This window comes from Myxine glutinosa, chromosome 1 (genome assembly GCF_964187855.1).
Source record: "Myxine glutinosa chromosome 1, kmMyxGlut1.1, whole genome shotgun sequence".
NCBI lineage: Eukaryota > Metazoa > Chordata > Myxini > Myxiniformes > Myxinidae > Myxine > Myxine glutinosa.
Genome location: NC_136261.1, coordinates 275,545,709 through 275,560,185, shown reverse-complemented (window position 1 = coordinate 275,560,185; position 14,477 = coordinate 275,545,709). Strand labels below are relative to the sequence as shown.

General features: G+C 51.2%; 1 protein-coding gene across 2 annotated transcripts in view; it reads right to left on the bottom strand.

Annotated features, from left to right (window-relative positions):
* LOC137413679 (cyclic AMP-dependent transcription factor ATF-7) overlaps positions 1 to 10,844 on the bottom strand; it is a gene marked incomplete in the record, with an annotated part of 134,274 nt that extends 123,430 nt beyond the window's left edge. For both annotated transcript variants that reach the window (XM_078765908.1, XM_078765910.1), the window contains 3 exon segments: positions 4,462 to 4,523; positions 4,626 to 4,684; positions 10,705 to 10,844. In XM_078765908.1, the coding sequence (XP_078622034.1) occupies positions 4,462 to 4,523; positions 4,626 to 4,662 (99 nt within the window).
* Between the last annotated feature and the right edge of the window lie 3,633 nt (positions 10,845 to 14,477).

Genomic DNA, 14,477 nt, shown 5'->3' with positions numbered 1-14,477 from the left:
GGATTTAGGTCTGCCACCACCTGCCAATCACAAGCATCTGACAGCCGTCTTGCTTTCCACCACCTCCTCCTCCTCCTCCTCCTCCTCCTCTTTCCACCTCTTTCCACTTGGCCCTCTTTGACAAACCACACCTCTCCCTCATCAGTCTCCTTCTCCACTCTTCTCTCTCTCGATCTCAGCACCTCTTGTTGCACCATCTGTACCACCACCGCCAGCACCTGATCATGTCGCCACCTGTATCTTCCTGCTGCCAATGCTACTGAGCATGCTGCACTGTTCCCACACCTCCACACAAATAACATCTCTCCTCCTGCAACAACCCCCACAATCTCAGGTTTACTGGTGACGGAAGCACATCATACGTTGCCCGCAACAGGAAATTCAACAATATTGGCTCCATCCTCCAAATCTCTTGCCACTTCAATATCCCCACCCGCACACCTTCCCACTTAGTCCAAGCACCTTGCTGTGCCTGACCGACTGCTTTCACATATCTCCCCTCCTCTTCCTTTCTTCTCACCTCCCTCCTCTCTTTCACACATGCCTTTCCCCATCGCTCATGCTCCATCCACCCCAAGCCATGCCTCCCATGCTGTACCATCCCCATGACCTCCTCCTGTTGCAACCGCTCCTCCATCTCGTCCACCTATGCTCTTGCATTCCACTTCCAACTTCCCTTCTTCTCTGGGAGAGCATTCTTTACCACTGCATCACTTGAATCCCGCAACATCATGAACTCCCATCATCAACATCATCATCCAACATCAATATATATATATATATATATATATATATATATATATATACAGACTTGGCATTTAATATGGAATATTTTTTTTTTCTTGACTTGGGTTTACTTTCTTAACTCAGTATATCAATCTGGTGAGTTTCTTTTACACTTTGGTGATTTATTTGGTAAAAGAACCATGTCACTGATTGTCTGTCGCAGCAAGAAGTCAACAACAAGATCATATCACAGGTGGCGTGGCAAAATGTACGGACAGGTGCATTTGATGATTGGCTTCACAGTCGGGTATACAAGGGTTGTTGCGTTCTGTATTAGTGGAAAACAACTGCTGCACGTCTCCAAAAGTTATTGCCGCTTCCTCTGGAGATGGTCCGTCAACTCGACAATGCTGTTTGTCATGGAGTGGTGGCTTTACGAAATTACGGCATGAAACAGCGTGCTATTGCTCGGCAGTATGGCATCACTCAAGGTCAGGTGTCAAAGATCCTGAAACGAAATGTTCAGAGGGGTGTCCCTACTCCAATACCGAGGCCAGGACATCCCCGCAGAACCACAAGGAGGGATGATCGCCAGCTGCACCGGTTAGTCCGCAATTGCCGTACCAAGTCAGCTAATCGGCTTGGGGCTGAGTGGCAGCAACTGACAAATGTGCCTGTATCCAGAAGGCTATTCAACCAACGACTGGTTCAAGCAGGCTATCGTGCCAGGAGTCCCCTGAGAAAGCCACGCCTGACCAGACAACACCGCCAGCGCCGATTGCAGTGGGCCAGAGAGCACCGTCAATGGCAGCCAGGACACTGGAATCACGTGATCTTCAGTGACGAGTCTAGATTTTTGGTCTATCGTCAAGATGGCCGCGTCTGAGTGTGCAGACAAGTGCATGAAGCCTACAACAAAGATTGTATAGTGCCAAGAGTCCAAGCTGGAGGTGGTGGGGTGACCGTTTGGGCTGCTTTTCATGCAGGGGGCAAAACTGACCTGGTTGTTCTGAATGGAAACCTGAACCAGTTCAGGTACAGGGCCATTCTGGAAGAAACATTGCTTCCATTTGCTCGTGCAGCCTTTCGAGGAAACTTTGTCTTCCAAGATGACAATGCACGGCCTCATCGTGCTCGCATGATCCAACACTTTCTTGCTGACCGTGGTGTAGAGCATATGGAGTGGCCTGCCATGTCCCCGGATATGAATCCGATAGAGAACTTGTGGGCAGAATTAACGCGTCAAATCGACCACTTGGACCAGCAGCCGATCTCTGTGCGTGGATTGCAGCAGGCTATTGTCACTGCATGGCAAGCGATTCCTGTCCAAACCTTGGCAAATCTCGTGAACAGCATGCCTCAACATGTACGTGCTCTCCTGAATGCTCGTGGGGGTTACACGAAGTACTGAACTGTAATTTTACTGTCCGTAATCCCAGTCGTAATTTAACTTTTGTTTTCGTTTAAAAAATTTTTGGCTAATGTGCAAAATAAAGAGATACTTCTGGAAAACGTACAGAAGTTTAACACAGTACTGTCCATGAATTGAGTTCGATGTCAGTTTACATCACTTTCAAGGATCAATTTATTTGTTTCGAAATGTCAAATGTGGTTTTTGTTTCTTTTAAAGGTCACATTAACAAAATCTAGAATAATTTCAACATAATTCCAATGAACTTTTGGTTCCAAGACATCTTGAAAAGGAAGTTCACCCCCAGAAAAAAAATATTCCATATTAAATGCCAAGTCTGTGTGTGTGTGTACACACACACACACACACACACACACACACACACACACACACACACACACACACACACACACACACACACACACACACACACACACACACACACACACACACACACACACACACACACACACACACACACACACACACACACACACACACACACACGGGGTTGCTATTGATGCCTCAATGGCCAGAGGGAAACTTAACTGGGAAGCATCAACTTGAACCAAGTGATCGTTTGCAATTCCCATCTGAGTCCTCACCTTTATGATGTTGGAATCACCGTTTCAAATCCGATATATGTGGGATGTTTAAGGTTGACGTGGACTTTATCTTCTAGAACTATAAAATAGAATTTGACGCGAATGCGTCAGTAGATATGCCTCCACCCGCGTTTCAATTAAAGGTCACATGACCATAGACTTTTGACATTTTGAACTGAAAGTCCAATCAGGTCATCTTTGCATCATAATACATAAGCGAACCAAGTTTGGTCAAAATACCTTCAGCGTTTCACAAGTTATCACAGTAACGAAAATCTGATACACATGTACAGACGGACAGACGCACAGTCAGATGGACAACACGGAAACATAATGTCATTGGGCACCTTTGGCGGCGGAGGTATACAAATGAAAACATATGGTGAATTGAAATAAACTTCCCTTATTTCCAAAGATACTCCGCCACTTAATGTACATGCTTGTCCATTCAATGTGGCAATGCCTGGATGCCCCCCTGCATAGAAATCTCTGGTTTAAAAAAAACAACATTTCTGGACACGTAGTTTGACCTGTCATTCATAAACATAATGTTACCCAGATGTTTTACGAGTGGTTGTAAGAGATGCAGACAAAGCATGGACTGTCTGGGAGTGCAATCATGGATGAGAAATTCCCAACTCATCTCCGCTCGAGTACCCAGATCCTTTGAAGGTCCATAGAGTTGAGGTCCTTTGGTACGCACCCTGTGCAGACTATATTAAACTTGTGGAAAGGAATAAATATTTGCCAAACTTTCAACACCGACGTCTAATTCTTCTGAAATTCGTCGCGTAGTAAGCTGGTGATTCTCTAAAACAAGCTGCTCAGCACGTTTCATGCTTGCTCGAGTGACAGTAGTGGGTTGCATGCGCGATTGTTCAAGATTGCCCACCAAATCACGGCCATTTTTGAATCTACTGCACCATTTAAACACAAAAACTACACGTAACTAGAACGGCACGAGGCACAGCGCTTACTTCCGCCAGATTGAACAAACCAACTCAACCCACTGGACTTAGGCTTAAGCAAGGCAACATTTTGTATCCCATTCACAGGCTGGATCTGCATCCAGACCTTGACCAAAATCGAATTGGTTTGTTCTAGTCAGTGTCACCGACCCAACTTATCCATCATGTGTCGTCTGAACCCGTCCACAACGTTTCAAAATATTGTGTTATATAATCGCTTTTGGCCCAATCTTTCAATGGTGAAGAAACACTTGAAAAAGTAAAAAATTATTGTATCTGGATCTTCCCCAAAATCTAATCAATTGGTCCTTGTCACACATGTAACCTGTCCAGCAAATTCCTCCGAATCCATCCATAACATAAACAGACGGGGTGAAAATATAACCTCCGTCCACCTTAGGTAGCGGAGGTAATAAATGATTCATCAAATTGTGTGGACAGTATAATGTGAACTACCAGCTGGTTTGATGTACTCCTTCACAAGGAACTTAATGATACACATTACACCTATGTTCCACAGCACATGTGACTATGTTTGCCACCATCTAGATTTTACCCAGAATACTTTTATCAGCACCGACGTCACTTCCTAGCTTGCTCAGGATAGGAAATATCTCACTGCATTGAACAAGCAAAACCGATGGTTTCCTGACTCTCCTCATGCAATGAGCATTCGATCACTGTTAACAAAGATTGTGTGGTGATGAACTAAACGACAGACAGACGTCAAACACACAAAAGGGACACTCACCTGACCACATCCAGGAGCTAAGCAGACAAATGGCTTGTCATCTCCCATCTTTACGCACCCAACTGTCATACACACATAGCGTACAAATATCAGTGAAAAATAATTACACCAACTCGACTCAAATCCGCTTCAAATAGGGTACGATTTGAAAAGGTGTCACTTACCTTTAGCAGGCAGCCAGAAGTGATAATCTTTGGTCATATAGGCCTTCAAATAGCCAGAGCTAGAGAAAGGAAAAACAGAACGTTCTGATACCAACTTCAACATATCAGCAAAATAAGTCAGTCTTTTTGTTTGGCCATTAAAAAACTCTCGTAATAATTTTGAGTTGGAACTTGGAAATGAAAAACTTGCTGTGATGCAACATTTGCTTGTTAAACATTGACAAGAGAGCTTAAGCAAGGCAAGTTACTTCGAACGCAGATCACCAAAACAGGCACTGCCAGGCAAATATTGTCAAAGCAGCATTCTCACGTCTTTCACGAGATATAAAACACCAATTGCTGTGAGACACCAAATACCAACATCCCAGAAAGACGATTCCATGGGGTTTGTGACTTTTTACCAAAAAGGCAAAAAATGTGCCGGGTTTGGCTTGTTGGATCAATTGACCTTAATTCTACTTGCAACATTAAACTTTGCCACAAGATGCTTGAACTTCAATACTGTGCAGACGCGAAGCAATAAGAAAGCAGAAAACCAACAGAACACGTGCCAAATTGACTTTGACCTCAAACAATGGACAAGCTTGAAAGTAAACATACCCTGATGATGTGATCACAGTTACTATGGATGATCGCTCCAAAAAGTTGGAAATCTTAACCACAAACAGAACTAGTAAATAGAAAGCGATGCCAATGCGTCAATGGATATATACCTCCACCTGCATGAGATGCTGGCCCACTTACGAAAGGGTCACATTAAAAACTAGAACGGCACTCAGTAGAGAGCATACCTCGGTCTGGTGAACAGTTTACGTTTTGTATCCCAGAGTAGACCAGAAAATCACAATTACAGAATAACATTTAATCAAAATCATCCATCCACCGATTTTTGAGATATCTTGCTCTGTATCGTTTTGGGCCCTATCTCCCAATGGTGAAGAATCATTTAAACAATTAAATAATTCTCGTATCCGAATCCATATTCAGATCACCAAAAATTGAACCGATTAGTCCAGTTGTCACACACACAACCTCTCCACCAAGTTTCGTCCAAATCCGTCCATAATGTTTTGGAGATATCCTGCTATGTATCTTTTTTGGCCATATCTCTGAATGGTGGAGAATCACTTTAAAAATTATAGTCGCTGGATCCGAATCCAGATCTTCACCAAAATAAAATCATTTCGTCCTCGTCACATACACTACATCTCTGCCAAATTTCGTCCACAACTTTTTGAGATCTCTTGTTCACAAACAAAGACAGACAGACAGACAGACAGAAAGGGGTGAAAACATAACCTCCATCCACCTTTGGTGGCGGAGGTTAAAAAAAAAACAAAGGTCACAATGAGAGCACGTGAGAAAGAAAAGATAGACAAGTAGAAGAAAGACAACGTCAGATGCTACGAACACGAGTTATGGGTCTGCAAAAACAGTTTTCAAAAGGGGACATGACCTTTGACCTTTTGAAACCAAAATTGAACCAGTTCATCTTTGTATTACAGTCTACAACTAGAAAGGCACTCGGTAGAGCACACAACTCTGTCAGGCTCAACTGACAAGCCGGACATGGATCTGAACCTGAACCAAAATCGAATCGGCTTGTTCTCATCACCGAAACAACTCATCCAATGCATCCACCTAGTTTTGTCATAACTTGTCCACAACCTTTTGAAATATCATCCCATGTATCGTTCGTTTTTGGCTCCTCTCATTGGTGAAGAATTTTTTTTAAATGATAGTACCAAGATCTTCACCAAAATCAAATCAATTCTTCCTCGTCACACACTCAACCTGTCAACCAAATTGTCTGAATCCGTCCATAACTTTTTTTTAAAGAGATGTCTTGCTCACAGAGACAGACAAACAAACAAGCAGATAGACAGGGGTGAAAACACAACCTCTGTCCACCTTCAGTGGCGGAAGTAATTTTTCCAACTTTGATTGAAATCTCTTTGGCGGTGGCTCACAAGTTATCACAGTAACAAAGATTTTCAATTAAAGGTTTGACCTCAGACCTTTTGCACCTAAAATAGAATAAGTTAATCTGACCAAGTACAATGATATACAACACATTTACAAAAATCTAAATTAAAAAAATCTGGGAATATTAAATAAAAAGCAGCGAACAAACTTCAGCCAATTAGGAATGCGAAGCTCTCTTCACAACCCGAAAGAATTGGAAAGATCCATGACGGAAATGCTAAAAACAAATACAATTACGATTTCTGTGGCAAACACAAACAAGTAATCATGGCAAAAAGTTAGATCAAATACAAGAAGAAAGTAAAAGGAGGAAATGATGGGAAGGATTTTTATTAACAGGAAAGAAAAAGAAGCATGTATGAAGGAAGGAAGGAAGGAATGGAAACATGCTGGCTTTTCAGGCCAAACGACGGCCAGCCAGTCAAAGAGCTAAACTGGTCAGGGAGAAGTCACAGCCAGAAATAAAGGTCGATTGGCAACTCGTCAGTAAGCTGGACATCATCCATGCTATCAGCAAGTGGTCGGTCAGTCAGCCAGACAGCTAGACAAGTGGTCAGTCAGTGGAACATCCATCGATGCCATTTGGTAACCAGTCGGTCAGTTTGACATCCATTCACAGGGGCAGCAACAAGTCAGTCAGCCAGACACCAAGGGAGATCAGACAGTTGTCATTCAGCCAGCTAGAAGGGCCGCTCACCTGCTAGTCAGCCAGCTGGACATCCAGGACAGTCGAATGGCTGCCAGTCAGCCAGCTGGACATACAGGCCATTTGATCGGCTGCTAGTCAGCCAGCTGTACATCCAGGCCAGTCGATCGGCTACTAGTCAGCCAGCTGTACACCCAGGCCAGTCGAATAGCTGCCAGTCAGCCAGCTGGACATACAGGCCAGTCAATCGGCTGCTAGTCAGCCAGCTGGACATCCAGGCCATTTGATAGGCTGCTAGTCAGCCAACTGTACATCCAGGCCAGTCGATCGGCTACTAGTCAGCCAGCTGTACATCCAGGCCAGTCGATCGGCTACTAGTCAGCCAGCTCGACATACAGGCCAGTCGGTCGGCTGCTAGTCAGCCAGCTGGACATCCAGGCTAGTCGGTCGGCTGCTAGTCAGCCAGCTGTACATACAGGCCAGTCGATCGGCTGCTAGTCAGCCAGCTGGACATACAGGCCAGTCGATCGGCTGCTCGTCAGCCAGCTGTACATCCAGGCCAGTCGGTCGGCTGCTAGTCAGCCAGCTGTACATACAGGCCAGTCGATCGGCTGCTAGTCAGCCAGCTGGACATCCAGGCCAGTTGATCGGCTGCTCGTCAGCCAGCTGGACATCCAGGCCAGTCGATCGGCTGCTAGTCAGCCAGCTGTACATCCACGCCAGTCGATCGGCTACCATTCAGCCAACTGTACATCCAGGCCAGTCGATCGGCTACGAGTCAGCCAGCTGGATATCCAGGCCAGTCAATCGGCTGCTAGTCAGCCAGCTGGACAGCCAGGCCAGTCGGTCGGCTGCTAGTCAACCAGCTGGACATACAGGCCAGTCGATCAGCTGCTATTCAGCCAGATGGACATCCAGGCCAATCGGTCGGCTGCTAGTCAGCCAGATGGACATCCAGGCCAGTCAATCAGCTGCTAGTCAGCCAGCTGGACATACAGGCCAATCAATCGGCTGCTACTCAGCCAGCTGTACACCCAGGCCAGTCGATTGGCTGCCAGTCAGCCAGCTGGACATACAGGCCAGGCGATCGGCTGCTAGTCAGCCAGCTGCACATCCAGGCCATTTGATCGGCTGCTAGCCAGCCAGCTGTACATCCAGGCCAGTCGATCGGCTACTAGTCAGCCAGCTGTACATCCAGGCCAGTCGATCGGCTACTAGTCAGCCAGCTGGACATCCAGGCCAGTCGGTCGGCTGCTAGTCAGCCAGCTGTACATACAGGCCAGTCGATCGGCTGCTAGTCAGCCAGCTGGACATCCAGGCCAGTCGATCGGCTGCTCGTCAGCCAGCTGGACATCCAGGCCAGTCGATCGGCTGCTAGTCAGCCAGCTGGATATCCAGGCCAGTCAATCAGCTGCTAGTCAGCCAGCTGGACATCCAGGCCAGTCGGTCGGCTGCTAGTCAGCCAGCTGGATATCCAGACCAGTCAATCGGCTGCTAGTCAGCCAGCTGGACATCCAGGCCAGTCGGTCGGCTGCTAGTCAGCCAGCTGTACATCCACGCCAGTCGATTGACTGCTAGTCAGCCAGCTGTACATCCAGGCCAGTCGATCGGCTACAAGTCAGCCAGCTGGACACCCAGGCCAGTCAATCGGCTGCTAGTCAGCCAGCTGGACATCCAGGCCAGTCGGTCGGCTGCTAGTCAGCCAGCTGTACATCCACGCCAGTCGATTGACTGCTAGTCAGCCAGCTGGACATACAGGCCAGTCGATCGACTGCGAGTCAGCCAGCTGTACATCCAGGCCAGTCGATCGGCTACTAGTCAGCCAGCTGGACATACAGGCCAGTCGATCGGCTACTAGACAGCCAGCTGTACATCCAGGCCAGTCGATCGGCTACTAGTCAGCCAGCTGGACATACAGGCCAGTCGATCGCCTGCTATTCAGCCAGCTGGACATCCAGGCCAGTCGATCAGCTGCTAGTCAGCCACCTGGACATACAGGCCAGTCAATCGGCTGACAGTCAGCCAGCTGGACATCCAGGCCAGTTGATCGGCTGCTAGTCAGCCAGTTGTACATCCAGGCCAGTTGGTCGGCTGCTAGTCAGCCAGATGGACATCCAGGCCAGTCAATCGGCTGCTAGTCAGCCAGCTGGACATACAGGCCAGTCAATCGGCTGACAGTCAGCCAGCTGGACATCCAGGCTAGTCGATCGGCTGACAGTCAGCCAGCAATGTCGATTTAGTCAGCCTGCTGGCAATCAGCCAGCCAGCCAGTACAGTCCGTCAGGTGCCAGTCAGCTGGTAGGACATACAGGCCAGTCGGTTGGCTGACTTTCAGCCCGCTGCCCAACCGAGTCAGCTCCCAATGGGTCAGTCTACCGGTCAGCCTGGATGGCTCAGTCTCCCTTCTGCCAGCAAACCAACCAGGTCAGTTCAGTTCAGTCAACCAGGTGTCATTCAACCAGCTGGACAACCAAGCCAGTCAGGTGACTATCAGTCTGCCAGCCATTACCCCCTGGACACTTCGCTATCAATCACCTGCTGGACAGCTAGAATGGTCTGATGACTACCTAGGAAACCCACTGGACAGCCAAGGAGGCTCGTCCGCTGCATCAGTCAACTAACAACGTTTATCAGATGCCGATCTGTAAACTATGCATGTGGATTGTATGTCAGTCAATGACCCAAGTGGATTGTATATCAGTCATTTCACTAGCCACATCGATTGGATACTAGTCTGTAAACTAACTAGGTAAATTGGATGCCAGTCAGGCAACTATCCGGGTCAATCAATTGCGGGAAACTAGCCATGCTGATTTAGGGCTAAGTCAATCAACTAGCCACGCTGATGTAGGGCTATGTCAGTCAACTAGCCATGCTGATGTAGGGCTAAGTCTGTGAACTAGCCAGGCTGATGTAGGGCTAAGTTAGTCAGCTAGCCAGGCTGATGTAGGGCTAAGTCAGTCAACTAGCCAGGTTGATGTAGGGCTAAGTCAGCCAACTAGCCTGGCTGATGTAGGGCCAAGTCAGTCAACTAGCCAGGCTGATGTAGGGCGAACGATCAGTGAACTAGGCATGTCGATCGGTTGCCAGTCGGTAAAGTAGCCAGGCAGTGGGGCTGCCAGTCAGTCAACTAGTCAGGCCGATGGGCTTCCAGTCAGTCAACTAGTCAGGCCGATGGGCTTCCAGTCAGTCAACTAGTCAGGCCGATGGGCTGCCAGTCAGTCAACTAGTCAGGCCGATGGGCTGCCAGTCAGTCAACTAGTCAGGCCGATGGGCTGCCAGTCAGTCAACTAGTCAGACCGATGGGCTGCCAGTCAGTCTAGTCCGGCAGATCGGCTGATACTGATAGTGATAGTCAGCCAGCTTTCCCGACATGCCCGCAAGACTATGTGGAAGTCAAGGAAGTAGTTCTATCGTAGGGCAAACAAGTTGACAAATATAACATACCGGCTTTGGAAAGCAGCGGAAGGTTCAAAGCTCTGCCATCGTAGTCGTACTGATCGTACTCGTAGTGCCAGTGGTTAGGGCCTCAGAGCCATATAAACACGGAAAAAATTACTGTTGCTAATCTGCATGACAAACAAAATTACTGTTCAAATTGTAGAAGCTTTTTTTGTTGTTTCACGAGGACATTAGAGGGAATTTATGGATAAAAAGAACCTCTACGCACCACCAGGGTGCGGACAACCGCGAATCTCCGCAACTCAAACTCTCGCGAGAGCCTTGAACCCTTCTTTACGAGATGTGAACATGAGTCATGACGTAGATTTGCATTCCAAAGTGAAAAACCGGATATGACGTATCCTGGAAAGCCGTGTCAGGAAATGGCGTCATTGATCGTACCCCAGAGATGTTCGGGTTTATTCTGGGCGGTTGGCCAGTTTTCGCTTCCATAAGACGAGACTGGATCCATGCCGGAACCCAAGATTTATTGGAATATTGCTGATCCGACCTTTTCTCCAGGAGAATGTACGGCTACCAATCAATAATGCCATCGTACCAAGACAGTTTATACATGCACTGCCCTATTATATTTTCAACACAAATATAGTCAGTAATTATTACCAATCATATATTATATATATATATTTGTATATTTGAGAATTTAAAGCGTTGGCCTATCTTCAACTATTGTGAGTACTGTGGCGGACACGAAAGCACTGACGTGGTGACATCACCCCGCACACCAAGTGGGGGTGGGCCACGCCGGGGAGAGAGGCGTGGCCTCAGGATATACACGGGGTGCGCAGCGCAGCCCCGAGCAGCTCAGTGCTGCAGTTTGAGTGCGAAGGAGCTGCGCTCCAACGCGAGTCGAAAGAATTGACGCGACCAAAGACGGAATTCGTCCGAGTTGCTTTATTGAAACAAAACAGCTCAGGTATTCTGACAAGCCCTTTATCGGGCAGCAATATATATACACATTTATGCCGGGGCGTTTGCCCGGGAAAACCGAGACCGGGCATGCCCGGGTGTCAAGGGCGAGTCCTGGAAAGGCGAGTCTGGACATGCCCGGGCGTCCTGGACGCGGCCTGGCAAGTCGAGGCTGGGCGTGCCCGAGCGCTCTGGGCGAGCCCTGGAAAGGCGAGAGCGGGCATGCCCGGACGCTCTGGGCGAGCCCTGGAAAGGCGAGTCTGGACATGCCCGGGCGTCCTGGACGCGGCCTGGCAAGTCGAGGCTGGGCGTGCCCGGGCGCTCTGGGCGAGCCCTGGAAAGGCGAGAGCGGGCATGCCCGGGAAAGACGAGACCGGGCGTGCCCGGGAGGTTTGGGCGTGCCCGGGAACGGCGAGTCCGGGCATGCCCAGGAGAGGTGCGTCTGGGCCCGTCCAGACGAGCCCGGCATGGCGATCGCGCCCTGGCCGCGTCCTGGCAGGTGCAAGGCGATTGTGTACATTCAGCGGGAACCGCTACACACGCCCCTCCAGAATCGACCTGCACCGGCAGGGTCAATTTAAGGGGGGTCCGGATGACCCGGCCAAAGCGACCCCTGGAGGGTCGTGGGGGGGAGTCCGATCTGGTGGTGTGTGGTCGAGCGGGGGGAACTGTGGACGGGGGGCGGCCTCGCCGCGGAGGAAGGGCCAAACGTGGTGGTCGGTTGACGTCCACGTGTGCCGGTTTGAGGCAGTCCACAGAGATCCGGTCCGACCGGCCGCCGACGTCGACGACGAAGGACTTGTCGCCCCGTCGCAGGACCCGGAAGGGCTCGTCGTACGGCGGCCGGAGTGGCCCCCGGTGCGCGTCATGATGCACAAAGACGTACTCCGCTGTGCGAAGCGCCGGGGGGACGAAGGACTGGGGGCCACCGTGGCGGGACGTTGGCACGGGGGCAAATCGGCGGGCGGCCTCCTGGAGGTCCGAGCGCTGGTGTGCGGCGGACCAGGGACTGATAGCGTCGGGCACTAACTCGCCCGGGACGCGGAGCGGCTGGCCGTAGACGAGCTCGGCGGCGGATGCCCGGAGGTCCTCCTTGGGGGCCGTGCGGAGGCCCAAAAGGACCCACGGCAGCCGGTCGGTCCAACCGTCGTCCTGAAGGCCGGCCATGAGTGCGGCCTTCATGGAGCGGTGAAACCGCTCGCACAACCCGTTGGCTTGGGGGTGGTAGGCTGTGGTGCGGTGCAGCGTGACCCCCAACGAGTGGGCGACTGCGCCCCAAAGTTCGGACGTGAACTGTGGGCCGCGGTCGGACGAGATGTCCGCCGGTGCGCCGAAGCGCGCGACCCAGGTGGCGATGAACGCCTGCGCCACGTCGGCGGTGGTGGTGGAGGTGAGGGTCACGGCCTCCGGCCACCTGGTGGTCCTGTCCACCAAGGTGAGCAGGTGGGTGAACCCCCGCGATGGGGGCAGGGGACCCACCAGGTCCACGTGGACGTGGTCGAAATGCCGTGCAGGCACGGTGAAAGGGGCTAGCGGAGCCTGGGTGTGGTGGTGGACCTTGGCCCACTGGCAGGCCGTGCAGGCGTTGGCCCAGTCGCGAACGTTCCGTCGAAGGCCGTGCCAGACGAAACGCGCCGACACCAGCTTCTGAGAAGCTTTCCGGCCCGGGTGAGAAAGGCCGTGCATGGAGGCGAAGATGCGGCGCTGCCAGGAAACGGGCACGATGGGGCGAGGCTGGCCCTGGGAGACGTCGCAGAGCAGGACGGTGCCCGCGAAGGGGATGTCGGCCAGGCGGAGGCCCGTGTCCGCCGCCCGGAGGGCCTGCACCGAGGTGTCGGTGGTCTGGTCGGCCGCCATGAGCGCAAAGTCCACGCCGAGGTGGACCGCGTTCGCACTGGCCCGAAAAAGACAGTCGGCCACGGCGTTGTTTTTGCCGGCGACGTGCCGGATGTCCGTGGTGAATTCCGACACGGCGGAGAGGTGGCGCTGCTGGCGGGCCGACCACGGCTCCGTGACTTTGGCCATTGCGTAGACCAACGGCTTGTGGTCGACGAAAGCCGTGAACGGCCGGCCCTCCAGGAGGTGTCGGAAATGGCGAACGGCCAGGAATAGACCGAGCAGCTCGCGGTCGAACGTGTTGTATTTTAACTCGTTCGGCCGGAGTTGCCGGCTGAAAAAAGCGAGTGGCTGCCAAACCACGTCCACCCATTGTTCATGGACGGCGCCCACCGCGTAGTTGGAGGCGTCCGTAGTGAGGGCGATGGGCGCGTTGAGCACCGGGTGAGCCAGCAGCGTTGCGTCGGCGAGGGCCCGTTTTGTGCTCGCGAAGGCCGCGTCCATGGCCGCGGACCAAACGATGTCATGCTTGGCTGGCTTGCCCCAGAGGGCCTCGTAAAGGGGCCGCATGAGCTGAGCAGCGCGGGGCACGAATCGGTGATAAAAATTCACCATGCCGAGGAACTCTTGTAGGGCCTTGATGGAACGGGGACGCGGGAACGTGGTGATGGCCTCGACCTTGGTCGGCAGCGGCACGGCCCCGGTCTTAGTGATGCGGTGGCCCAAAAAGTCAACGGTCGTCGTGCCGAAGTGGCATTTGGCCGGGTTGACAATTAAGCCGTGCTCGCTGAGGCGACCGAACAGTGTTCGGAGATGGAGGAGGTGCTCGGCGCGGGACGTGCTGGCGACGAGGATGTCGTCCAGATAGATGAAAAGAAATGGCAGGTCGCGCAGCACGCCGTCCATTAAGCGCTGGAACGCCTGGGCCGCGTTCTTGAGGCCAAACAGCATCCTCAAAAATTCGAACATGCCAAACGGCGTGATGACGGCCGTCTTCGGGACGTCGGCCGTCC